The 27,872-nt window shown below is 46.3% G+C and overlaps 1 protein-coding gene and 1 pseudogene across 3 annotated transcripts in view; both read right to left on the reverse strand.

Moving 5' to 3' along the window:
• The window catches only part of SETDB2 (SET domain bifurcated histone lysine methyltransferase 2), a 49,257-nt gene that overhangs the window by 11,395 nt on the left and 9,990 nt on the right, over window positions 1–27,872 (reverse strand). For all 3 annotated transcript variants that reach the window (XM_044286415.1, XM_044286413.1, XM_044286414.1), the window contains exons 4-10: window positions 23,003–23,068; window positions 17,818–17,902; window positions 14,048–14,602; window positions 2,831–2,950; window positions 2,506–2,675; window positions 1,549–1,750; window positions 57–165 (exon numbers count right to left, since the gene is read on the reverse strand). In XM_044286415.1, coding sequence (XP_044142350.1) covers window positions 57–165; window positions 1,549–1,750; window positions 2,506–2,675; window positions 2,831–2,950; window positions 14,048–14,602; window positions 17,818–17,902; window positions 23,003–23,068 — 1,307 coding nt within the window. The remainder of the gene's footprint in view (window positions 1–56; window positions 166–1,548; window positions 1,751–2,505; window positions 2,676–2,830; window positions 2,951–14,047; window positions 14,603–17,817; window positions 17,903–23,002; window positions 23,069–27,872) is intronic.
• LOC122933587 lies at window positions 27,374–27,458 on the reverse strand (annotated as a pseudogene).

Consider the following 27,872-nt stretch of genomic DNA (forward strand, 5'->3'; position numbering starts at 1 on the left):
TCTTTTTCAAGTCCCGGAGAACCTGTTTAATGCTTTAACAGTTGCTTAAACTTTACCTCCTCCACAAGTTCCCGTCTGCGTTTCTGAAGAATGGAAGTCCTAGTCTTAGGTCTTTTAATACACGTGAAATCCAATTTCCCTCTTCTGATATGGCCTAAACTTTTGCTGCAGAAAAGAAAAGTGATCTTTCGAATAACTCAATGAAATCATAAGATAATAGGAAAAACACTTTGGTCTGAACAAATGTAAAACTTTAGTCATAATTTTTATGGCTGAGGCAGAAATATTACCGGACCTGTCACCACCCTGACATATCTGTCAGCAGCTTCATTTGTCCGGTTTCTTATTGTTCCTCCTGAAACTGTCTTTATGAGTGCATTCACACGACCGCGTTTTGTGTTCCGCAAATTGCGGAACCGCAAAACACCGATATCGGCTGTGTGCATTCTACGGACTGCACATGGCCGGCGCTATATAGAAAATGTCTATTGTCTGCAACTACGGACAAGAATAGGACATGCTCTATATTTTTTGAGGGTCGGAACTACGGATGCAGACGGCACACTGTGTGCTGTATGCATCTTTTGCGGCCCCATTGAAATGAATGGGTCCATACCCATTTTGCTAAATTGTGGAATTGATGCAAACCCATTCATACGGTCGTGTAAATGGACCCTTAAACTGACATCTACTTGTCAATAAGGTGTGATCCTACACAGTGTGACACTTTGGACAGTGTCAGGATGTAGGGACTGGCCACATTACCAAGGGACATATAGGGGGGCATTTACTAAGCATCTTGCGCCAGAATTATGGCGTAAAATGCGCCAAAAAGAATGGCATTTTTATTTGCACCAAGTACCGTATATCAAATTGTTTTCTCCCTAATTTTCACCAATAAAGAACGCATCACACCAGAAATTAGTTATAAATGTCAAAATGGGTGGGGCTATCAAATTGGCGCATATTACGCTTCATGTATCATCCTCTTATAGGCAGCTTATGTGGTGGTTTTGTGTAAAAAGTCACATTTATGGGAGAAAGAGGCAACTTGTTGTAAAAAAAAAAAATCGCATTTATGAAAAGGAAAAACTCGTGGTGGGAAAAAGTGATAAATATTAAAAGAGGAGGCAATTATTTTTATCTAATATAAATAAGCTAAACAGCAGGGTTTTGTCAGTAAATTGACATTCAACAAAACAATAACAAAAATCTGAGACAAAAGTCCCAAATATGGAAATGTTGCAAATATGTTTCAAAAGTTGCAAGTGCGGCAGGGTTGGCTGAAATGGCGCATTTCAGTTTTAAAAAGTTTCATTTCAGTGCTATTGGCAGTAAAATATCACAAATCGAAAGAAATAGGCAGATAATCAAGTTTATATTTTAAAAAGTGGTGTGCGCCTTTTTATATATGAGGTGAAACAAATCTCCTCTTTTGATTTGTAATGTTAGAATTTTTTTGGCACGAATTACATCATTATTGATAAATGTCCCCAATTGGGTAAAATATTTTACTAAGAAGCTGAAAAAAATAGGTCACACATTTACCTTTTCAGTTCAGTCAAGGAACTTCCTTGTAGAAGTGGAGCATTCCTAAAATTATGACTGATGCTTGAAACCGAAGAAGAAACTGTAATCTCCGAGTCTGAATGGGAACAACATCTCTTTTTGGGAACAGAGATGGAAGCGGCCTCCTTTGCATCAGCTTGCACCACAGAATCCTGACCTACGGTTTTCATTAAAATCCGCCCTGGAAGGGAAAGGGTAAAAAAACTAAAATATATTCTGTTCCCAAAACTGCAAATATTTAAAGGGGTAGTCTCACGTCAGTAAGTGGCATTTATCATGTAGAGAAAGTTAATACAAGGCACTTACTAATGTATTGTTATTATCCATAATGCTTCCTTTGCTGGCTGGATTCATTTTTCCATCACATTATACACTGCTCGTTTCCATGGTTACAGACCACCCGGCAATCCATCAGTGGTGGTCGTGCTTGCACAGTATAGGAAAAAAACTAAATCCTATATGCGCTCCCATGGTTCCAGCCACCAGAGAGGCTGATGCTTTTTCCTATAGTGTGCAAGCACGACCACCACTGATGGATTGCAGGGTGGTCTGTAACCATGGAAACGAGCAGTGTATAATGTGATGGGAAAATGAATCCAGACAGCAAAGGAAGCAATATGGATAATAACAATACATTAGTAAGTGGCCTGTATTTACTTTCCCTATATGATAAATGCCATTTACTGAAGTGAGACAAACAGGAAATGTCAAAAATATGGTGGTTTCTGCTCAAGCTTTCAAAAGAAGGGGAGCGACATGCAGCAAAATAGCCTACAGCACCAGAATGTCTAGTAAGGGGCAAGGAGAATTTTTTGCCTTGGTACAAGATTAAGTGAATTGGCACAACAATAGACAAAGTAGATAAGATCGGGGAAGGCTGTGGCGGTGTTACATTGTGGTCGACATCTATAGAAATTTAGGTGAACAATTACTTGCCTGCATAGATGCACACGAATGTTCCTTTGTCAAGATCGTCCAGGCATCGTAACCCCCAGCCCTTTCCTCTGGTTTTGAACACCTGGAGTCGCACCTGAAGGCCGTGCTGTACAACCCGGTTTTGACACATCTTGCGGTTGCATTTACATGATACATTACATTCATATAGTCTGCATTAAAGTGCACAGCTTTATCAGAGCAAACACCCAAATGACTGAACTGCTGCTTAAGAAACAATGTATAAAAGCACAGGGACATTCTGTTTCATAAATGTTGTTCACAGATTCTCTTTCCACATCACGTGGTCATAAGCCCTGATACTCACCCGGTTGGTACAGGAGATGGCAGTCGCTTATATTTATAACCTGGTGATCGGCCTCTTTTCGGTGATGTGACATCTGTACCAAGTTCACTGGCAGTAAGCTGAAGACAAGTACATTTTGTCCTAGAAAGAAGAATATATTATATTACACATGATCTAGAATATTACAACATTTATTTCAAGCTGACAGCTTAGGAGTGTGTCCTTTCTGCTGCAGCTGGTGGCAGTTGAAGGATGGAACTGAGCATGTGCTTCCGTCTCAGTGAGCAGGACAGAGAAATTGGAAAAAGAGCAAACAGCAGGTGGCGCTATAGACAGACTATTGTCCAAGTTATTTTTATTAATGACCTATCCTTAGGATAGGTCATCAATATCAGATCGGCAGGGGTCTGACACCCGGAACCCTCTCCGATCAGATGACTGAAGAGAAGGCGCACACGGTGCCAGGATAGGTCATCAATATCAGGTCAGCGGGGGTCCGACACCCCTGCAGATCAGCTGGTTGAAGAGAGTGCGCTCGCCGTCGCAATTACAAGAAGCCATCCCATGAACTTCAATGGTGTAATTATACCTGATCACTGCTGCTGTTGTGACGGGGACAGGTAAATAATGGAGAGGGCAGCACTGCCATGGCGCGTGCCTTCTCTTCAACCAGCTGATCGGCGGGGGTGTCGGATCCCCGCTGATCTGATATTGATGACCTATCCTATGGATAGGTCATCAATAAATATAACTTGGACAACCTCCTTAACGGCTATACTAAAGTTGACACTAGGGAGGCTCGTTCCCGTCGTCGCCTGCTATTGGTTGAACCCCCCGCCACATATTTTCATCCACGCAACGGGAAGATGCAGCAGCGGCCATGCCGGCATCAGAAGCAAAGTGGGTGCCAGGGAGCAAGGCCAGGGGCCCAGGAAAATAGGGGGCTTTATAGATCTTGGATAACCCCTTTAGGGAATGGATGCGGAGAGCACATGTCCTATTCTTGTAGAACATGTCCTATTCTTGTCCGCAATTGCGGAAAAGAATAGGCATTTCTATGGGGGTGCCGGCCGGGTGTATTGCGGATCTGTTTGAATGGACCCTTAATGTCAGATTGTAGTCTTGTCGCCATTTGCGCCTAGACCCTCCGCTGCTCTGCCTCAAAGAAATTTCATCCAGCAGACATCTGCTGGGTGAAGATCTGCCCGCACCTCAAACTACCCGGCATAGAGGGTGGGTGTGGCTTGGGTTCCAGCATCTTGTGCTCCCCATTCCCGGCCATTGCTCGCGCGGTCACCGCCCCTTCATGTGTATTCGCTAATGCACAAACAACGCTCATTTCTATTGGAGAGTTGCGAGTCTCCTCCTGTGCCCTGCTCGCTGATTGGCTTGTAAATGTGGTGGGCGGAACAAGCATCGCCTGTGTGTTGTCCCGGCTGGCGTGCACATAGATCCTGAGAAGGGAACTGGCCATGTTATGTGCTGGGTGTTTTCTGTGTGACAACTTTGCAAATAAAGTGACATGTTCTTGTGAAGGGACGTGCTTGTAGTGGCCTACACGGTGTATATTGACGCTGACCAGTCCAGACAAACCTTTATCTTCAAAATGGAACTCCCTCCCTTTCCTCTTGCCACACTGCATCAAATTGAAGATGTCTGCCTGCTCTAGACCTTGAGACAGAAGCTCCTCAGACTCCGGAAGCACCCAAAGGATTGCTATTGACATTCTGCAGAGCCAGGAGAACCAAACTCTTCTCAGCCAGAAGGGAGCTATAACTACTACAGTGGCCTCCTCCTCTCTGATCTTTTTGAGAACCCACGGTAAAATTTTTAGGGGGGGGGGGGGAGGCATAGAGAAGGCCCTGTCTCCAAGATTGAGACAATGCGTCCACCGCTTTCGGATGTTCCCCCGGAGATAGGGAATAGAAAACTTCTACCTTTCTGTTTGATCTGGTGGCAAAAAGATCTCTCTCCGGAATCCCCCATAATGCTGTGACCTGGTTGAAAACCCTCTGATCTAAGGACCACTCCCCCTGGTTTAGATGTTTATGACTGAAGAAGCTCGCTTTCACACTGTGCGAGCCCTTGAGATGCACCGCACAAAGAAGATAGAGAAGCCTCTGCCAGACTGAATATCTGATGGGTAAGGGACATGAGTCCCTGAGCTCTTGTACCTCCCTGCCAATTGATATAGGCTATAGCTGTTGTGTTGTCCGAGTAGATCTTTACATTTCTGCCCCTGATAACCAGAAGACTCTGTTCCAGGGCTAACTTGATCGCATTTAATTCCTTGAAATTGTGAGACTGGGATAAGGCTCTGCTGTCCCAGCTCCCCTGCAACAGAAGGGACTCCACATGGGCTCCCCAACCTGATGGACTCACATCTGTAGTCAAAGGAAGAACCGCTTCTCTGATCCACGGAACCCCTTTTTGAAGATTCTCTAAATTCATCCACCACCCCAAGGAGCTCAGAGTCCAGCGAGAGTATACATCTGTCCCATTCCTGTAGAATCTGAAGTTGTAGAATTCTTGAATGATATTGGGCCGATTCTACTCCTGGAATCGCAGCAGTCATGAGGCCCAACACAGACATGGCCTCTCTTAGGGTGACAGTGAATGTGTTGGACCCTGGACTTGATTTGCAAGGCCTTCTGAAGGGGCAACAGACACTTCTGGGCTCTGGAGTCTAGAATCATCCCTAGGAAGTTGCACCTCTGGCTTGGACATAAACTGGACTTTTCTAGATTTATCTCCCATCCTAGCTGTTCTAGAACTTCCTTCAGACAATCTGCCTCTGAAGGGCCCAATACGATTGGGACACAAGAAGAAAGCCATCCAGGTAAGGTATGATGACTCTCTCTTACTCCCTTCACCTGGGCCATCATTTCTAAAACGATTTTCGTGAACACCCTCGAAAGCCCAAAGGGTAAGGCCTGAAATTGAAGATGAAGAACTTCCTGCTCTGATTGGACTGCTACCCTCAGAAACTTTTGATGGCTGGGATGGATAGGGACATTGTAATATGCACCCCCCAGGTCCACAGTGGCCATAAAGCAGTTCGGAAAAACATTGCTTATTGCTGACCTGATGGACTCCTAACGAAACCTCCCAGACACCAGATACTGATTTAGGTACTTTAGGTTTATTATGGTTCAAAATGAACCATTTGGTTTCTTGACAAGAAACAGGGGAGAGTAAAACCCTTTTGTCACTTCCTGCTCTGGGATTTTTCTCAATACTTTTTTCTCTATAAGAGAGAGAACCTCTGTAATGATAGCTGACTGTTTTGCCGGATCTGACCGGTAATCTGTGACCACAAACCTCCCCTCTGGAACGTTCTGAAAATGTATTCTTAGGCCTTCCCTTACCACCGAGTTTATCCAAGCACTGTCGGAAATCTCCTGCCACTGATGTGTAAACAGAGACAGACTACCTCCGACGGGGGCCTGGCATCATTGGGACTGTTTCTTAGAAGCATTAGACCCGGAAAAAAGAAACCCCTTATTCTTTCTAGTGACACCAGAAAACTGCTTTGCTCTTTCCTTCCCCTTAAACCCTTCTTTATTAAATCTAGGACGGAAAGATCTCCTAGGGGGTTGACTAGCGGAGGGAAAACCTTTTTTCTTGTCGGAAGCCTTTTCTGAAAAGTTGTCAAGGACTGGGCCAAACAAAAACTCACTCTGACATGGGATAGCGCAAAGCTTAGCCTTAGAGGAAGTGTCCCCATTCCAGCCCTTTAGCCAAATAGCCCCACGGGCAGAGTTGGATAAGGCCGAAGCCCTGGCGGAGAATCTTAAGGAATCCGCAGAGGCATCAGCCAAGAAATCTAGGGCATTGTTTATAATGGGGAAGGAGGCAAGCAACTGCTCCCTAGGGGTACCCCCTTTAATGTGGGCCTCTAACTCTCCCATCCATACCTTTAGGGACCTAGTGACAGAGGTAGCAGCAATAGCAGGTTTAAAGGCTGCTGCAGAGGCCTCCAAATTTTTCTTTATGTAAACCTCTGCCCTTCTGTCCATTTGGGTCCTTAAGGGAACCCATATCTTGAAAGGGTAGAGAATTTTTCCTGGACATCTTAGCCACAGGAGCATCCAGCTTTGGGGCCCTATCCCAGGGGGCGGAGACCTCTTCATCAAACACCTAGGCCCTCAAACAGAGGTCTTTGATCATCCAATCCCAAAGTAGCTCTAACCGCCTTGATTAGGGAGTTAGGCTGGTTTCACACGGGTGTTGCGGATTGGGGCCGGATGCGTTCAGGGTGCGTTCAGTGAAACTCGCACTATTTTGCAAGCAAGTTCAGTCAGTTTTGTCTGCGATTGCCTTTAGTTGTTCAGTTTTTTCCGCTCGGGTGCAATGCGTTTTGATGCTTTTTTCACCCACGTGATAAAAACTGAATGTTTACAAACAACATCTCTTAGCAACCATCAGTGAAAAACGCATCGCACCCGCATCGCACATCGCACATTCACTTCTATGGGGCCAGGGCTGCGTGAAAAAGGAGATTTTTGTGAAACTCACCTGTAAAATCTTTTTCTCGTCTTTTCCATTGGGGGACACAGACCATGGGTATAGCTTAGAGGTATTAGTAGGAGGGACACTATGCAAATGAAAGAGCTCCTCCTCCTCGGGCTATACCCCCAGACTCCACCAGGAGGAACTCAGGCGTTGCACAAGCAGTAGGAGAAGGAGCAAGAAAAAATCATGGAAACCATCGGACCAAGCCATAAGGTCCAACCAGAAACAGAAAAACCGAACTAAAGACCCCTCCTGCAACAGGAATAATGGGTGGGAGCTGTGTCCCCCAATGGAAAAGACGAGAAAAAGATTTTACAGGTGAGTTTCACAAAAATCTCCTTTTCTCGTGCTTTTTTCCATTGGGGGACACAGACCATGGGACGTCCAAAAGCAGTCCATGGGGTGGGAAAAAATATCAGCACCGCCAGGAGGAACGCCCCAACGGTCAAACAGGAACCACAGCCTGCAAAACCCTGCGGCCAAAGCCGCATCAGCCGAAGCCAGTGAATGCTACTGACAAAAATTTGCAAAGGTATGCAAGGACGACCAGGTGGCCGCCGTACACAGCTGAGACGCAGAGGCACGACTGCGTCTTGCCCAGGAAGCCCCCTCCGCCCCAATGGAGTGAGCGGCAATTCTAGCCGGGGGAACTCCACCACAAGCGTGACAAGCCGCGGAAATAGCCAAGCAGATCCAGAGCGCCAAGAACGGCGGACGGAAGCAGTAGCCGCGAGACACACCTTCAGGACCCGTACAACATCCAGGGAATGCAGAGTGCGTTCCTTGGGGTTAGCCGGAGAAGGACAAAAGGAAGGCAGGACAAGATCCTCATCAAGGCGGAAGGGAGAGACCACCCTGGGCAAAAAGAAGGGGACTGGACGGAGCACAACTTAATCCTGGAGGAAAACCATTAAGGCTCCTGATAGGAAAGAGCGGCCAGCTTCGACACCAGTCTGACCTAAAAGCTCGTGATGGGACGTGAACTCACAGCCACTGCATAATAGCCCAGAACTTTAATCACTACGCTATGTAGCTGTATCAGAAGCTATGGTCACAAGGAAGTCCAGATGAGAACAGTCAGAGAGACCCTCCTCAAAGGCTCGAAGGGAGCCGACTGCAGAGCGCGCAGAACCAAATTGAGATCCCAAGGAGACAAAGGGGGAACATACGGGGAACCGAATGCGCCACCCCCGAAGAAAGGTCACCACCGGACCCTTAAGAGCAAGGGACCTCTGACGGCCCGCGCCGAAACCTGACCTTACAGGGAACTAAGCGACAGTCCCTGCACAAGCCCAGACTGAAGAAAAGACAGTACCATCAAGATGGAAAACCGAAGGGGGGGGAACCCCGAACCCTCAAAAAAGGATAGGAAGGCCATCCAGGTACGATAGTAAATCCGGGAGGAAGAAGACTTCCCCGGACTGATCATGGTCCTAACCACTGAATCCGAGAACCCCATCTTTATTAGGATGGCGGTTTCAACAGTCACGCCGGTAAACGAAGAGACCGCAAATTCCGGTGGAAGAACGGGCCCTGAGACAGTAAGTCCTGTCCGTCGGGAAGAGGCCATGGGGCGTCCGCCAGCAACCGAGCCACGTCCGAAAAACCACGCGCGGCGAGGCCACTCTGGGGTGATGAGAACGGTCGGAGTCCCTTCCGCCTCGAACTGGCGTAGACCCTTTGGTAGGAGAGGAAAACAGAGGAGGCTGAAGTCCTGCCACGGAGACACCTGCGCATCCATCCGTACGCCTCCGGATCTCGGGCGCGAGCCAGGACCACTGGGATCTTGTTGTTGAACCCGGACGCCATTAAGTCCACATCCGGACGGTCCCATCTGTGGCAGATTTCTTCGAACCCTTCTGGATGCAGAGACCACTCGCTTGGATCCACCGTGTTGTGGCTTAGAAAGTCCGCTGTCCAGTTGTCCATTCCTGGAATGCAAACTGCTGACAACACCGGAACGTGAGTCTCCGCCCACGTCAGAATTCACTTCACCTCCTGCATCACCATCCGGCTGCGGGTCCCGTCCTGATGGTCGATATAGGCCACGGCCGCGGCATTGCCCGTTTGAACCCGCACTGGGAGGCCCGCAAGGAGAGAGGTCCAATAGGAGAGAGAGAGCGGAAAAAATCGCCCTCAATTCCAGAAAGTTGATTGGAAGGCGAGACTCTGCCGCCGGCCAAATTCCTTGAACCGTGCGAGACTGGAAAACGCCCCCCCAACCCAGGATGCTGGCATCGGTGGCGGCGATCGTCCAGGAGAATGCGAGAAAGGAACTCCCCGACCTCAGGTTCTTTGGGAACAGCCACCAAGGGAGAACTGCCCGAACCCGCTGAAAGGTAAAGGATCTCCTGTTGCGCCAGGCGAGTGTGAAACTGGGCATATGGAAAGGCCTCGAAAGAGGCTACCATAAGACCCAGGACCTGCAAGTATTCCCGAATGGAGAGGCACGGGGAGCGCAGCAGATGCGACACTGCCCCCTGGACCTGGGAGGACTTGAAGGCTGGTAGAATACTTTGGCAGCCGAGGTGTCCAAAATCACCCTCCGGAAGGAGAGCCTCTGGGACGGGAAGAGGCAGGAGTTTGGGAAAGTTACCAGGCAGCCGAACCGTTCCAGGGTCTGAACAGTGATCCGGACGCTGTCCGTGGTCTGCGGTAGAGAGGGGGGCCTCTATCCGGATATCGTCCCGACAGGGCAGCAAAGGAATGCCCCTGGTACGAAGAAGCGCCATGAGCGGTCCAGGACCGTGGCAAGGACCCGCGGGGTGGTCGCCAACCCGAAGGAAGGGCGACAAACTGACAGTGTCGACCCATAATGGCGAAGCGCAGGAATCGATGGTGGGATTCCGCAATCGGGACATGTGATAGGCCTAGGAGCAGCAGGGCGGGCTGACTGGGCCCTCTAGTGCCGGGAAGGCTGGTGCAAAGGAAGGCCTCTTTGCGGGCGACCTGAGACCCCCGGCGGAGGAAGCAGGCGACGGCCTACCAGATGAGAAACGGCAAAAGGCATGCAGAGACGAACTCGTCCAGCTGATCCCCACAAGGCCTGGAAACCCCAAAGGGGAGATTAGCAAGGGAACGCTTGGTGGAGGCGTCAGCGTCCCACACCTTCAATCAGATCTCTTCGCGCTGAGTGACAGAGATGGCCAACCTGCGGGCAAAGAGGGAAACAATGTCCCTAGAAGCTTCGCAAAGAATGTTAGAAGCCTGAGACATCTGGAGAACCAACTCCAGTGTGTTAGTAGCCGCATCTCGTACCGCCAGTTCCTGGTGGTGGTGTTGTAACCACACCGAGAGAGCACTGGCTACCCCTGCTGAGTGAAAGGTAGGTCACAGGGACGCGCTGCCAGCGAAAAAAGGACCTGGAAGAGAGTCTATGCGTCTGTCTACAGCATCCTGGAAAGAGGAACTGACTAAGACAGGAAGGGCCACATAATTGGCTAATCCGGCCACCGGAGGATCCACCTTAGGGGGAGGAGACACCTCTCCTCGCCGTCAGCAGGGAAAGGAAAGTATATTCCTGCGCTGGGTGGTCGAGAACCTTATTAAGACCACCCCAGGCCCTGGACATGACCGCGGAAAAATCCCTCATGGACCGGGAACATGGTAGTCTCCGACTGCCTGGACGGAAAAAGGGGGAACTCCTGACCAGTGGAAGGAGGAGAATCCCCTTGGAGAATAAAGGTGTCTCGGACAGTCACCACTAAGTCAGCCACCCTGGTGGAGAGCTTAGGCGAGGGGTCCCGCTCCATGACCTAATCAGAGCCGGAATTCTCCTTCAGACTTGCGCTCCCTAAGGGAGGGGAGAATCGCCCGAACGCGCCTCTAGACGAGGGGGGGGGGGGGGGGGGGGGAGAGCCAGAGCCATCCGAGGAGGGATGCTGCTGCTCACGCTCCCTGTTAGTATTCGGGCGTCTTCTGTGGAAAACCACTTAGAGAGGTGGTTGGCGTCACAGGATTTGAAAATGCCCTATAGTCCAAAAAGGACGTGGCTCGTCCGAGCCGGATAATTCTCCTTCGGAGTACTCTCCCTAGGGAGGGGGAAGAGCAGTCCGCAAGCGCCACCGGCGAGGTGAGGGGGGTGGAGAGACAGAGACATCCGAGGTGGGATGCTGCCGCTCACGCTGCCTCTTCGTAGTCAGTCACCCACTGTGGGGACCACTGAGAGAGATGGAGTCGTTAGCGCCACAGGATTAAAGGACATGGTTGCCTTGGTGACTAAGACCAATTTAGCGGCCGCGCTGGACATGGCAGATGCCCAAGCGGGGACCGCAGGCCCCCAGGGACGTGGAGGAGGGGTGGAGGAGGGGGGTAAGGCAGGGATGCAGGTAATACTTATCTGCTCCTGCAGAACTTCTCCCTCGACTCCAGGACCAGCAGGGATGCACCTCATCAGGCTTCTGACTCCTTGTCCAGGAGTGCAGTGTTCTGGTGGAGGGTGGCAGCAGGAGACCCAGTAGCTGGTGGGATACCGGAGCTGCAGGTCGAGCCCGGATCCACTTGTCTTCTTTGGGGGGCAATGGAGGTAGCCAGGCAGCGTCCAAGGACGGCAGCGGGCATTCCACGGGGGACCAGGAAGGCGCCATGCCGACCTGTGTCCCCATCTAGAATAAAAATAACAAAAAGGAGTAGAATCAGAGAGTGTCAACCTCCTTCACCAGACACTAAGCAAAGACTGAGTTCCTCCTGGTGGAGTCTGGGGGTATAGCCCGAGGAGGAGGAGCTCTTTCATTTGCATAGTGTCCCTCCTACTAATACCTCTAAGCTATACCCATGGTCTGTGTCCCCCAATGGAAAAAAGCACGAGAAAACGCAGAATATAGAACATGCTGCGATTTTCACGCAACGCAGAACTGATGCGTGAAAAACAACGCTCATGTACACAGACCCATTGAAATGAATGGGTCAGGATTCAGTGCGGGTGCTATGCATTCACGTCACGCATTGCACCCGCGCGGAAAACTCGCTCGTGTGAAAGGGACCTTCGTGTTCTCAGTATGAAAAAGCAGTTTCCCTGTGGTCTTGTCCTCAGAAGAATCGTCCGATGACAAACACTCTCCTTCTTCCTCCAACCCAGATAGAGTATCGCTGTCACTGGAGGGGGAATCTTTAGACGCAGCAGCAGAAGTACAGGGGTGACATTTAATCAATCCGCTAACCGACTCTCTGACCTCATCCCTGATCATCTGCTTAATACTGCTCATCAAGGCTGGAGCTTCCTCCTCTAACTTGCTATCACATCTTTAAAAAGGAGTTTAGCCCATGCAGAGGGAAGCTTCTTTTTACAAACCACACGCCCCCTTTCTTTAGCTCTGGAGGTCTTCCTGGAAGACTCCTTAGACACCTAGGCACAAACAAACATAACCCCATAAGCAATACTAAATTAAAATCTGCTGGGGAATGACCCCTCTTACCCCACCGTGTTACTGTCCGCATGGCCGTGAGCTGGCTGGGCATTTTGTCCTTGGCGTGCACTGCCGGCTCCCTATGGAGACTTACCCCGCTCAGGGTAACCCTCCTTACTTGCATAAATCACCGGGGCCCCCGCAGCTCTAATAGTGTATCGGCGATCCAATTCCTTCCTGCCTCTTAGGACAGGAAACAGAACTGGAGGTGGACCCCTCTTTTAAAAAGGCGTTCTGGTTCTTGTTTCCTGTCCAGAGGAGGAGGCGGCCTCTCCAGGGGTGCTGTCGAAAGAGAAAAATTGCTTTACGGCAGCGCCACGGCCCACAGACACAATGGTCAGGAGGGGACCCCATTGACTTCTATGGGAGAGTTTTTAGGCACGCTCTGTGACCTGTGCAGAGGTCAGGATGGAGCTGATAAGCTGTGGTATTCCCCATTTTAAATGGTGGATGCTGTCTTATCTATACAGAGGTGATAACATTACAGGCATGATTAGAACGACACATAAGCAGATAACTGCAGCAAAGTGATCTGTACAGGCCAAGAAGTCGCGCCAATTATTAGGCTTAGTGGTCAATGCGAAAAACTGCAGGATTTATGGTTTTTGTTTAAATATAGATGACTTGGAAAATTAAAAATAACATCACTAAAAAAATCTTTAAAAAGTTGTTTAGCATAAAATTATACTTTCAAAAATAGATAATGTTCTGATGACACTGTCAGCAGATTTGTACCTATGAGACTGGTTGACCTGTTACATGTGCGCTTGGCAGCTGAAGGCGTCTGTGTTGGTCCCGTGTTCCTATGTGCCTGCAATGATGAGAGACGTGTGCAGAGATGTTTTATTATATGCAAATGAGCCTCTAGGAGCAACAGGGGCGTTGCCGTTACACCTAGAGGCTCTGCTCTCTCTGCAGCTGCCACATCCTCTGCATTTTGACTTTAGGAGAAGTCAGGGCCAGGTAAGATTGCGGTTTCACTGCCTGCCCTTGTCTTTTTCTCAGCAATGCGGACACATATGAACATGGGACCAACACAGACGCCTTCAGCTGCCAAGTGCAGATGTAACAGTGTCATAGGTACAAATCTGCTGACAGATGCCCTTTAGAGGACACCTCCACCAATTGAACATATCCCTTTAATAACTGCAACAAGATCTTACAAATCCTGAAGAATTGACACAAAGTATATTAGAACCCACATCCCATATGATAATAGTACTGCTGTTTCTAATCCTGGACAACCCGTTAAATGCCGGAGAATGCTATTTCTATTAGCATAATCAAAACTGTGTGCCCTTCAGTTATGAATACATACACATCCAAGCAGCCGTCAGTACAGTCACAGCATCCTAAGAACAGGTCGGTGAAATTATTGATGGAGTATCCTCGTGGCCAAGAAGACTTTCTGTACGTAAAAGGAGCTGGCCTGGTGTCATCGATCTCATTGCAGAATGGGACCGGCACCAGCTCTGCATCTTTGCTTATGTCAGCTTCCTGAAAAACGACCTGGTTCTTGACAAGGTTTCTATCCAGCTGGAGGTTAGTATTGAACGAGAAATGATCTAGAGATAAAAAGCGGCATTTAGTCTGAAAGAGGTAAGAGCGCACATCATCAAAGTCCCGGAGACTCTTTCCACAGGGGGCTTTGTAAATCACGTCATGCCTTGAGCCGAGACTGGACTTCGCACGTCGCCTCTGGAAGTGACACATAACTGGAAATCGGAGTGGATTCTCTCTTTTGCTAAAGTACGGATTCACATTAGAGAGGCACATCTGCCCACAGCTGTGCTTCGCATAAAGGACACTTGTCGCAAAAGGGGGCATTACATCATCATGGGGCTCCGGTTCTGAAAACCGTAAAGTTTCCTCTCTGTTTAAAAGAGAAAAGAAGTTTAGTTCTTTAAAAGGGGTTTCCAGTTTTTTTTTTTTTTACTGATGACTTTTCTGAATAGGTCATCAGTACCCGATCGGTGGGAGTCCGACACCCGGGACCCTGCCGAGCAGCTGTTTTGAGAAGGCAGCAGCACCCCTGTGAGCGCGGCGGCCTTCTCCGCGCTCGCCAAGCACAGCGCCGTACATTGTACAGCAGTTGTGTTTAGTATTGTGCTCAGCCCCATTCACTTCAATGAGGCCGAGCTGCTCCTAGGCCACACGACTGATTAACATGTCGTCAGACGGCCTAGGAAAAGCAGAAAGAAGGCCGCAGCCTTTTATTTTCTTATGTCACAAAACGAATACTATAAGTCTTAGACACACTCAAGAACCAGTTGCATCTGGCACAGAAATCTGCAAGCACCAGCCTTAGATGCAACTATAACCAGAATGAGCAACACTACTCAAAGGGATAAGGATGCAGAAGGCTTATGAAGATCCAGCGTCACCAGAATACAAAACTGTGAGATACTCCCTTAACCGCTTCATTACCGGAGTGTTTACCCACTCTTTTCCTTACTAGCCCAATTTTTCAGATTTAGCAGCAGGCCCATCTAACTGCAAACAACCAATTCATTTCTGAGCCAACCTACAAGTATTTGATATTACTTTTCATGGGACAACTTAGACCTTTCTTTTTGGGCAATTAGATGACAGATTAAGATTTTGGGCCTTTTTTTTTTTTTTTTTATCTAAAACAAATACCTATATATATTTTTTTTTATCAAAGCACACAAAGTCTGTTGTACTATTGCTAAAACAATTTTTATTTTTTTAGGAATGAAGAAGTGTGTAGTCTGACTGCTTTACTATTACTATAACTAGTAACTATAGCTATAACTTTTATTTTACTTTTATTAATAAAAAATAAAAAAATTAAAGTTATTTATGGGGTCATTCATCAAACTGGTGTAAAGTAGAACTGGCTTAGTTGCCTATAGCAACCAATTAGATTCCACCTTTCATTTTTGACAGCTCCTTTGGAAAATGAAAGGTGGAATCTGATTGGTTGCTATAGGCAACTAAGCCAGTTCTACTTTACACCAGTTTGATAAATGACCCCATTAATAATTCTTCCTTTTTATTTATTTTTAATGAAAAAAGGACAGGAAGACGTTAATTCACACACTGCAGGTTCACATTTCATTTTACAGCCAGTAGGGGGTGCTCTCCACTGAAGAAGACCATGCCCCTGCCGTTTTTCTTTTTACTTTACACTTCGATGGATCGCTGTACACAGTGATGCCACGCAGGGAGACCACTTTTGCTGTCGCTGGGATATTTACTATGACAGCACGGTCACAGGCATCTGCAGCGCCACAGGGCCACTTTTATACATCAGGTTACAGATAAGAGCTTACCCCCACAATGCAAATAGTCGTGCGGCGGTAAAAAAAAAGGTTAAGCAAGCTGAGCTTAGTAGTGGATTGGGAGCAGAGTCACCAGTCGCTGATGACTCTGCTCCCAATCCACCATTACAATCAGCTTGATAAAGGGTGTGCAAGCCAAAATCATCATTCAGTGTTGTATTCTAGTGAAACTCGATCTTCAATAAATCCAATTGTATCCTTATCCCTTTGAGTGTTGCTCTTCATTCTGGTTATAGCTGTATTACTGGTGATCAGTGACAGTGGATGTGCACCACTTTTTTCCAAATGGCCACAGGATGAGCAACCTCTAGCTGTGGCAATGGTGCTAGGCAAACGTACTATGCCCGAAGCCCACACTGCAGCGCTCTGAAGCCACATCTCAGACCTCTGCAGGAGTGAATTTTGGGCATTGTACAGTGTCCTCTGGTTTCATTCTGGATCTCCTGCCTTCTCTTTCAAATTTCATCAGGAGATGTGGATTGTTCATGTTCATTAACGTGATGTTTTCACATCCAAAGATTAATACAGAATTCTGCAAGATTTCTGTCGAAAGAGAACATTTGACTGTAGGGGCCCAGGCATATCCATGCTGCTGGAATCTGTTACACATTTCAAAACATCACCATTTTCACTCTTACTTAGGCAATTCCATTAGTTTCCATAGACTGAGTGCCAGTGTCCTCACTCTATTGTACGGGCATGTGAGAGCTGCGATTTCTGGGTGAAAAAGCAGTTTAAGAGTCTCCTCGGGATGCATGATATGCCATGTCTGAATAATACCAAAATACTCTGACCACAGTGTTGACAGTAAGTGTTACACACTGGAGGACACTTACTGTCACTTATAGCTGCCAAATCTGCTCTCCTCCATTTTATTTACCAACCAGGGACACGCAGGTAATAGATAGAAGGGAACAGAGGCAGCAATCAGTGCTGGCAGCAGATCAATAGTGACCCTTACGGCCCCTTTACACTGGTGAACATCGGCCATATAATCGCTAACAATTAGAGATCAGCAAATTTTTATATTTTGAAATTCGTTTGCGATTAGTTTACTGGTAAAAGCAGAATTGCGTTATGGATTCCGTTATGACGGACCTTAACGCAATTTTATGACTGAATGCATAACGGAATGCCTTTAGAGGCATTCCTTTATTCATTCCGTCATAATAGAAGTCTATAGGTTGCATAAATCACCGCTCATCTGCACAGCCCCATTGAAGTGAATGGGTCCGGATTCTGTGCAGGTACAATGCGTTCACCTCACGCATTGCACCCGCGCAGAAAACTCGCCCGTGTGAAAGGGGCCTTAAGGTGGCAAAGATTACCCGATAAACAAGCAGAGCGCTCGTTCATTGGGTACTAGGATCATTCATGCGATCAACTAAATCAGGGATGTTCAACCTGCGGCCCTCCAGCTGTTGTAAAACTACAACTCCCACCATGCCCTGCTGTAGGCTGTTCAGGCATGCTGGGAGTTGTAGTTTTGCAACAGCTGGAGGACCACAGGTTGAGCATGCCTGATCTATATCATCATTTGCCAGCAGCAGATCATGCTGTCTAAACAGCACTCTGCTGCTGACAAACAATGATTTTGCAAGGGGATAGTCGATGGCATTAGCAATTGCTCCTACCCCATACTATGGAGGAGATTGCTGCATGTAAATGCACACCTCCACTGACGAGCAGGCAATTGCTAGGAAGGAACACTGCCTTCCAGACAATCGTCTGCTATATCTTGCAGCGTAAAGCGGTCTTTAGTAACAAAGCTAGTTATACATACACTTCACTGCTGATGGAAATTGAATAAGGCTCTTCTGTCTTTACTGGTGAACTGTCCTCATCTTCAGATACTTTCTCTGCAAAATCTGTGGGGGAGGGGAGGAAAAAAATAATCACAAAAACGCTTGTGCTTTGTCCTTTAAGGTTGATTTACACGTACCAATAATCGGCCAGATTCATTCCCAATAATCTGGTCATCTAAATGTGCTGCCAATCAGCCGATGAACAAGCAAAACGCTTGTTCATCGCGTGATCCTGCCTTTCATGCAGAAACAACAGTTCATGGTTCCTGGACAGCATATCGTGCTGTCTAAACAGTGATCTGCTGCTCAAAAACCATGATTCGGTAAGGGGTCGAGGGATCGCTCATCCTCTTACAGTGAAGGAGATTGCTGCTTATAAATGCGCGGTCTCCTTCACTGAGCGAGCAGCCGACTGTTGGGAAGGAACAAGTCATTCCCGATAATCGGCTGTTCCATCGACCCGTATAAATCCACCTTAACTCCTCTTTGGCACAATTTACGTTTGGTAGAATATAGGTATTAGGGAGTCGGAAGTTTGTGAAAAAAATAAATAAATAATGGGTTCACATTTTCTGAAAAGTCTCTATAGAAATCACAATTTTTTCCCCCCTGGAAAGTAAAATATAAAAATGGCTTTGTCAGAAATTTATAGACTCTTATGGAATGAAAGAAAATATTTTAATGGTCACTAAGATTTCAAAAAACTTTTGATGTCGTAGAGAAATATCAAAGGTTTTGATTGGTGGGGAACTGGAATCAAAAGATAGGGAACCGAGACCAGCCCAGATACCTTTCATTGTTTCCCTTTCTTCTAGTAAAGAGAAAGAGTGCAATATGAGAGCGCTTCTCTCTCCTTGTTCTAGCGATCGGTAGGGGTCTCGGCACTTGGACATCCACTGATCAAAACCTTTGATATCACTATGACATATAAAAACTATTTTCAAAGCTCAGTGATCATTTAAGGACTCACACTGGATGGGTAATTTTATAAAATATTAAATCAGTTTTGTGCAATGCTAATTACCATATGATTTAATTTTATGTAGCTCATAGATTGTATGACCTGCCTGTCTTTCTGTGCGGGATAAGTAATTGGGTAATTCAATAAGCCCTCAGTGAGCTTATATGGGTGTTGCGAGGCTGAACCAAGTTACTTCTCTCTGCTCTCCCAGAGTACATAATTCTTGGGAATTTTTCCTCAATTATTGGATCCTACAGGGCTCCAGATGGCGACCAAAATGGTCACCAATGTGACTTAGAATTGCAAAATGGCGACAAGACTTTGTAGTCTTCTCGCCATTTGCGCCTAGACCCTCCGCTGCTCTGCCGCTTTAAGAAGAAAAGGTCTTGCATCCAGCAGACACACAGCAATCCAATAACAGAGCTGTGTTATTAGTGAGGAGGCTGCTGATTGGTCAGTATCAGCGTGCTGCCATGCCATTGGCTGCTCCTCACCCCCCCTTCTCCCGCGCTGAACACAGCTCCTTGCTTTTCAGTTATCAAAACGGGGAGTGCGCTCACTGCCGACTGCGCCATAGACAAGGGGCAGCTAAAGTAGACAGGTTTTTTCAGTCATGCGAGGCACAGAGGTGAGCGTTCTGCGTACTCTGCGCCATGTACTGAGGGTTCCCTGTGCCCCCCACGTAAGGGGTAAGTGGTGGAGAAGAGACGGCAATGATGGTGGACAGCTGCAGAGCGCTCAGCCACACACAGACTGCCGGGTAACGCTGGGCTTTGTCTCCTCACACCAGCAGATGAAACCGATTCCATAGCTGGTTTACGGTCACAGGGCCTGGTGCACTTTGTGTGCTAAATAAAAAAGGAATGCACTGTTTCCAGCACGACCAATCGTAATGTAGTGCAGGGTTTCTAATCGTGCCCGTGAATGGGGTCACATTGCAACCCTACAGTTGTGAGAATTATTGGGGCTGTCATGACAATGTGCAGGTCCCAAAATGACCCCTCTCACTAGTGGCAATGCTGCATTGCTACACTGTGATCTCTGGCCATGTGATGTTTGTCACAGCCAAAGGCCCCTTGCAGACTAGCGTTCCTCCCGCAGAGAGTCCGCAACGTAGCTCCCGGCCTGACCTCCCAGCGCTGCTGGGGGATCACATAACATTATATTGATTTATGACGCTATGTAACCCTTACAGTTTGTGTTATCCAATACATTCCAGAACTGTAAGGGTTACATAGCATCATAAATCAATATAATGCTATGTTATTCCAGTCAGTGCTGGGAGGTCAGGCCGGGTGCTGTGTTGCGGACTCGCTGCGGGAGTAAAGCTCGTCTGCAAGGGGCCAAAGTCACCATGTAGCCCCAGGCTTATCTAACCTGTGGTTATGTAATAAATGGTCATTGGGACAACCACTTTTACACCCCTCTTTTTTTTGTTGCACTTGGTCCATCCTTTTTGTATGCACAGTACGGCTGATGTGTAGGACGGCCAACGTCTCATCCGTAGTCGCCAATGCCGACTACTCAAAGTGCCAGAAACAGCATGGCGGGAACGGAGCCTCTGCCAAGTAAAGACCATGTGCCAAGGTGATGTCACCAGAAGTGCCAACGTGCCCTGCAGGCTTCTATCTGCTGCTGGGAGCTCAATGTGGAGGTTTATGAATGGAAAAACTATTAGCCAAGAGGCTAAAGAGAACCCCGTTTCTGACCCTTATGTTACAACAAGAATTTGGCGACAATTTTTTTTATTTGGCTCCTACATTTTTCACTGATCCTATTTTTTATTATTTTTTTTACCATTTCTACACGTTTGTTCATGTTCTGTCTTGGGATTGCACTGATCTGGTTGTCTCGCTCTATTCTTGCTCTACAACAATGGTAAATTGGGTGAAGCAGACAACGGAATATAAAAAAAAAAATTCTGTAATAAGGAGAACCATTTTTTATTTTTATTTTTATTTTTTGGGTTGTAAACTCTATAGCTGGAATTTCCCCTTTTTTTTCTTCCCAACAGTCAGCTGCTCTTTCAGTGGAAGAGACCACTGCATTTACATGCACCAATCTCCTCCACAGTATGAGGATGAGCAGTCGCTATTGCAATCACTTGTCTTTACACAGCTGCATTGTTTCCAGGCAGATCTCTTTTTAGACAGCACATTGTGCTGCCTAGAAACTGTAATTTAGGGGTCTGCACGAACGACAGGATCACCCGATGAACGAGCGTTTTGCTTGTCGGGAACGAGTGTTCACCTAAACGTTTGTTTCCGACAATTTGCCCGATTATTGCCCCTTGTAAATCCATCTTTAAGCCAGACTCTTTGCCACGCTAAAAGTCCAAACAAAGAGGAGCAGTCAGGGCAAGTAGAATACATGGAGTGACTTCATAAAATTATTTCCAGAAAATTATCCCCCCCGTTTAAAGGAAAAAAAATATATATATATCCCATAGGCTAATATGCGATTAAAAAAGCCAATGTATCTGAGATGACAATTTTAACTGATCCATCATACTATTTTAGGATCTGAAGGGTGTTGTCACACACAGCTTTTTGTGGCAGGGGTTCAGCCAAAGCCAGCAGTGGATCCAGCAGGACGGAGAGGTAGAAGTCTTTCCTTTATATTTTTCATTCCCTTGCAGCCCACTTCTGGCTTTGGCTCAAAAAACAGCCACAAAAAGCTGTGCGACACCACCCTAAGGGAATGTTTATTGACCAACTGGCAACGCCCTGTACACCGAAATGACATCAAACATAATTAAATGTTGCCATCTATAAAAGTCTTCCTGCACATTTACTAGAATCAATGCTCTGCAGTATTAACAAATACCTGGAAGAGTTCGCTGTGAGGCGCCTTCTACTAAATAATTGTTGCCTCCTAAATTTGATAAATTGTGGCCTCTCTGGATTGATATGTCAGGACGGGCATGGTGAAGATTGACGAGATACAGGATGGGACTGGTTTAAGGCAGGGCGGTGTGGGTGGTCTAATGTTCATGTGCACCTTGAGCATCCAGTATAAAAGTATGTCAGGTTAGGATACTGGATGATGCTTTTTTAGGCTTAAAGGGGTTGTCCAAGTTATATTTATTAATGATCTATCCTCAGGATAGGTAATCAATATCAGATCGGCTGGGGTCCGACACCCGGCACCCCCTCCGATTAGCTGTTTGAAGAGAAGGCGCGTGCCGTGCCAGCGCTGCCTCCCCTTCACTGTTTACCTTCTCGCCGTTGCATCTGCAGCGGTAAGCAGGTGTAATTACACCCAAGCCATCCCATTCATTTCAATGGTACGGATCGCTTCTATACAAGTGTATATGCAAAGAGTACATGAGATTTGTCTAATCTCATACACTTTGCTGGTACTGTATTACACCGTTTTTTCTGCACGAGAGTCATCTCAGAAAAAGTGTGCATAATCTGCACCGCGTGCGGGTGGTGGCCTAAGGGTTTCATTATGTGTGTGGTCACACTTCTCTGATCTCTGCAATAATAGACGACAGACACCGAGGTTACAATTTATTGGATTAGGCTCCTCTTGGACTAGTGCACCGATGTTTTGTTACAGGGAGTTGGAGAGGGGTGGTGGGTTGTTTTATTACTTTTGGATTTGAAAATTAAAAATTAATACAAATATGAAATAAATAAAAAAAATGCTGCCTTCAAGTCACTTTGCATCAATGCCATGTAAGGTCAGGGTTTGATTTAAATGTTTGTTAGTCCCATGTACGGAGATAGCTCAATTTTCTATTAAACTATTGAAAAAAAAAAAAGCTGCCAATTCTAAGCTGGACACCTGTTATTTTACATATGAATGCTGACCATACAATGCTGAACTCTTCTCCAATTCAATATTTCAATCAAATAGTCAAATGGCATACAGCATGCTCAGTATTCCAGATAATATTTGTATACACGCACAGGAGATTTGTTTCTTAAATTCCAGCAAATAAATCCATCCATGTGGATGGGGTTGTGCCACTTAAAAACATTTAAAGAAGTTGTACAGGATTGAAAAAAAGGCTATTCTCTTCTAAAAACAGCACCACCCTAGTCCATGGGTCATGTCTGGTAGTGCAGCTTAGCTCCACTGCAATACCCCACATAACCTGCGGCACAGTTCTGGAGGAAAGCAGCCATGTTTTTCTAACTCGATCACTGGTCAGCCTCTGTCAGACACGTTGTTCACCCTAATACAACACTTACCAGAATGGCAGGCTTCATAGTCCTCCAAACTTGCCTCATTCACTAAAATCCGAGCTCTCAAGTAATCTAAATGAAGCAAAATGAAAAAATGCATGAATTTCTATGAGAAATCAGTGGCCAATTAACATCTCAGGATCCCACAGGCACAAACTATCTAGTGCCTTAGACTCTGCCCATAAAGTAGGCCGCACCTTACCTGGAAATGTTCCCCTCAGCACATGCCCTCCCTTTGTACTGCCAATATGAACAGTCCTGTGTCTACAGGTAATTCTAGTCGAGACCAGAACACTATGCCAAGCATGGTACATTATTTAAACTGGAAGAAATTAAAGGGGTTTTCAGATACTCAACCCTTTCATGACCAAAGGTCATTGATGCCCCAGTGTCCAGGTCAAAATTTACAAATCTGACATGCGTCACTTTAAGTGGTAATAGCTTTGGAACACTTTTACTTATCCACGCCATTCTGAGATTGTTTCCTCGTGACACATTGTACTTCATGACAGTCATAAATTTGAGTCAATATATATCTCCTTTTTTTGGAAAAAATCCCAAATTTACCAAAAAATTGTAAAAATTAGCAATTTTCTAAATTTCAATTTCTCTGCTTCTAAAACAGAAAGTGTTACCTCATAAAAAATTTATTACATAACATTCCCCACATGTCTACTTTATGTTGGCATCATTTTGGAAACGTTATTTAAATTTTTTAGGACATTACAAGGTTTAGAAGTTTAGAAGCAATTCTTAACATTTTTAAGAAAATTTCCAAAACCCACTTTTTAAGGACCAGTGCAGGTCTGAAGTCACTTTGTGGGGCTTACATAGTGGAAACCCCCCATAAATGACCCCATTGTAGAAACTACACCCCTCAAGTTACTTAAAACCAATTTTACAAACGTTATTAACCCTTTAGGTGTTCCACAAGAATTAAAGGAAAATGGAGATGAAATTTCTAAATCTCACTTTTTTAGCAGATTTTCTATTTTATTACATTTTTTTCTTTAACACATTAAGGGTTAACAGCCAAACAAAACTCAATATTTATTACTCTGATTCTGCGGTTTACAGACACACCCCACATGTGGTCGTAAACTGATGTAAGGGCGCACGGCAGGGCGCAGAAGGAAAGGAACACTGTATGGTTTTTGGAAGGCAGATTTTGCTGGATTGGTTTTCTGAACGCCATATGTTTTTTTTTTTTATACCGATCGTCTTGTGCAGTGGCTCATTTTTTGCAGAAAGAGTTGAAGTTTTTATTGGTACCATTTTTGGGTACATAGGATTTTTTGATCATTCATTATTACACTTTATGGGACAAGGTGGCCAAAAAATTGGCTGTTTTGGAACAGTTTTTTTTTTTTTTTTTTTTGTTTACAGCGTTCATCTGAGGGGTTAGGTCATGTGACAGTTTTATAGAGCAGATCGTTACGGACGTGGCAATACCCAATATGTATACTTTTTCTTATTTATTTAAGTTTTACACAATAATAGCATTTCTGAAACCAAAAAAATCATGTTTTAGTGTCTCCATAGTCTGAGAGCCATAGCTTTTTTATTTTTTGGGTGATTGTCTTAAATATGGGCTCATTTTTTGCGGGATGAGGTAACGGTTTGATTGGTACTATTTTGGGGTATAGTCGCCTTTTTTGATCGCTTGGTGTTGCACTTTTTGTGATGTAAGGTGACAAAAATGGCTTATTTTTTACACCGTTTTTATTTTTTATGGTGCTTATTGGACGGGGTTGATGATGTGATATATTTATAGAGATGGTCGTTACGGACGCGGTGACACCTAATATGTGTGGTTTTTGTTTGTTTTTTTGTTTTTTTTTAATAGGAAAAGTAAATTTATTTTTTACATTTTTATTTTTTTACTTTTATTTTCACATTTTTTTTATCAGTTCCCTCTTGGATCTTGAAGATCCAGTGGGGCTGATAGTTGTACTATACTTTGCAATGCTCTTGCATTGCAAAGTATAATACAATCAGATGCCTGTAGGTGGCAGCACTGGACGCCTTTGCAAAGCGTCCGGTTGCCATGGCAACCATCGGGCGCTGCGATCGCAGCAGCCCTGATGGTTGAGAGAGAGGGAGCCCCCTCCCTCTATTAACCTCATGGATGCCGCTACTGCGGCATCTATGGGGTTACAGCAGTGTCAGCATAGAGCTGACACATGCTGCTGATGGCGGCGGCTCAGGAATGGAGCCGCCGCCATCACACACACAAGGGGGACCGCATCGGGGGCAGGGGACAGCGGAGAGCGCTGGACACGGGGATAGGGGGACAGCATTTTACTTACAGATGGGGGCAGGAGGGGGCGGACCGCATCGGGGGGGGGGGGGGGGGGGTCAGCATAAGAATATTGACAAGAAGGGGGCACAGATCGGGGCAGAAGGGGCGGACCGCATCGGGGGGCAGATCAAGAACAAGGAGCACAGATCTGGGGCTTCAAGGGGGCACAGATCGGGGGCTTCAGGACACATTACCGATTTCAGGCTCTGATCTGCAGAGCGCAGATCAGAGCCTGAAACCGGCATTTTAACACTGACGCGATCCGATTGGTTAGTCTGCACAGACTAACCAATCGGATCGATTGCTGGCAAGGGACCACTCTGATTGGTCCCTTGCCGGCATTTCTGCACTGTATGCAGCGCTTGGATTAAAGAGCTGCCAGAACGTTTATATACGTGGTAGCTGCACGGGGTATGTGCAGCTATCACGTATATATACAGATTGCAGACGTGAAGGGGTTAAATACTAAAAACCTAACTCCTCGACACCCGGGACCCCCGCCGATCAGCTATTTGAGAAGGCATTGGTGCTCAAAGGCCTCTTTCACACGTGGCTTTTTCAGTGTTTTGCGGTCCGTTTTTCACAGATCCGTTGTTCCGTTTTTCCGTATGGCATATACAGTAATTACATAGAAAAAATTGGGCTGGGCATAAAATTTTCAATAGATGGTTCCGCAAAAAACGGAACGGATACGGAAGACATACGGATGCACTTCCGTGATTTGCAGGCAATAATAGGACATGTTCTATTTTCCAACATAACAGAAAAATGGAAACCGAATGCATAAAGAGTACATTCTGTTTTTTTTGGGGGGGAACCATTGAAATGAATAGTTCTGTATACGGAATGCAAAAAACAGCCCGTAAACGAAAAAAAAAACAACAAAAAAAAAAAACGGTTGTGTGAAAAAGGCCTAAGCCAGTGACCTGTACGCAACTCAGCCAGTTAGACGTGAATGGTGCCGAGCTGCGATACCAAGCACAGCCACTATATAATGTATGGCACTGTGCTTGGTGAGCACGGAGAAGGCCGCAGTGCTCACAGGAGCATCGGAGCCTTCTCAAACAGCTGATCGTGCTGGTCCTGGGTGTCAGACCCCCCACTGATCAGATATTGGTGACCTATTCAGAGGATAAGTGATCAGTATGTAAATGTCAGAAAAAATATTTAAAGGCTTTGCATTTTTTTTTATGATTGCATTGTACTAATTTTGGGCTAAAAATAATTTTTTTCTGTTGGTTTTTATGGAAAAAAAAAATTCTGCAGTTTTTGTGATATTTAACCACATATATCTTTATTTTTTTTAATTTAATTTTTTTAAAGCCCAAAGTCCGTGCCTTCTTCACCCGTGCAACAAAATCGTGCAGCGTGCCAAACAAAAAAACGTGCGTATATTGCAGGCCCTCTCCAACAGAAGAAGGGCCCCCCCCACAAACCATCCCCTATCCCTCCGGGCCTATGGCTCCTGCAAGGGACTGGGACAAGTGGCAACCTGCGCTCCCGGCTTTCACCTCAGCTGCCACCCAGGGCGTCAGCCAGGAGCTTCAACAAGGTCTGGACTCTCCCTGGAAGGAGAGCCCAAGGGGGTTTGCAGGCGGGTGAGGAACCAATATGGCCATACAAACCCCCCCCTAGACCTCAAGGTGGGTTGCCCATAAGGGCGCCGCAACCTCGAATCCAGTGACTGACAAACAAACGTGTAAAATGCACACAGTGAAAACACAAAAATAAATAAGTGAATGTGTGTCGGTTACGGCCCGGACATTCAGCTGGAATTATAAAAATCCCTCATCTTGTCAAGGCCGAAGCTGAGCAAAAAGAGGTGTGTGCTAAAATTGTGAAGAAAACGAAGTTCTGTGCAAATGTGCCATACTCCGTGGGCCCAGACACCCTGTGAGTTTAGGCACCCCAGGGTCACCACTCCTGGGCACTATGCGCTTCGGGCTTTCAACACAACTACGCCTCCCGGCTTCGATCCAGCAGAGCCCAGGCCGTCTCGCACAGGGCCTCGCCATACCCTGCGCTGTACTGTTTACCGTTTCTCAATTCTGCTCAACATCCATGGTTCCCCATGAATGGAGTACAGTCCCAGGAGCTAGCTCAACTGGGTCTGAAGAACAAATACTACACTTGATCTTAGCCAAAAGGCCGAGAAGCGACCGCATATATCAGTCAATCCCTCCCGAGTCCTGTCAGCTGACAAAGGATGTGAAGCCTTATCTCTGATCTCCTGACTTCAAACACTCATTATAGCTAAACTCCTTTGAAACTGATAAGAACATGGCTTAAAGGGAATCTGTCACCATGAATATGCAAAGTAATCTTCAGGCACCATGTTATAGAGCAGGAGGAGCTGAGCAGACTGATATATTGTTTTATGGGAAAAGATTTTATAAATAACTTAGAATCTGTTCATTTAATTTCCTGCTCATTCTGGGCTCTGAAGTCAAGGAGACGGTCCTATCAGTGATTGACAGCCATCTCTGAAGTCAAGGAGGCGGTCCTATCAGTGATTGACAGCCATCTCTGAAGTCAAGGAGGGGGTCCTATCAGTGATTGACAGCCATCTCTGAG

This window comes from Bufo gargarizans, chromosome 3 (assembly GCF_014858855.1).
Source record: "Bufo gargarizans isolate SCDJY-AF-19 chromosome 3, ASM1485885v1, whole genome shotgun sequence".
In the NCBI taxonomy this organism is placed as follows: Eukaryota; Metazoa; Chordata; class Amphibia; order Anura; family Bufonidae; genus Bufo; species Bufo gargarizans.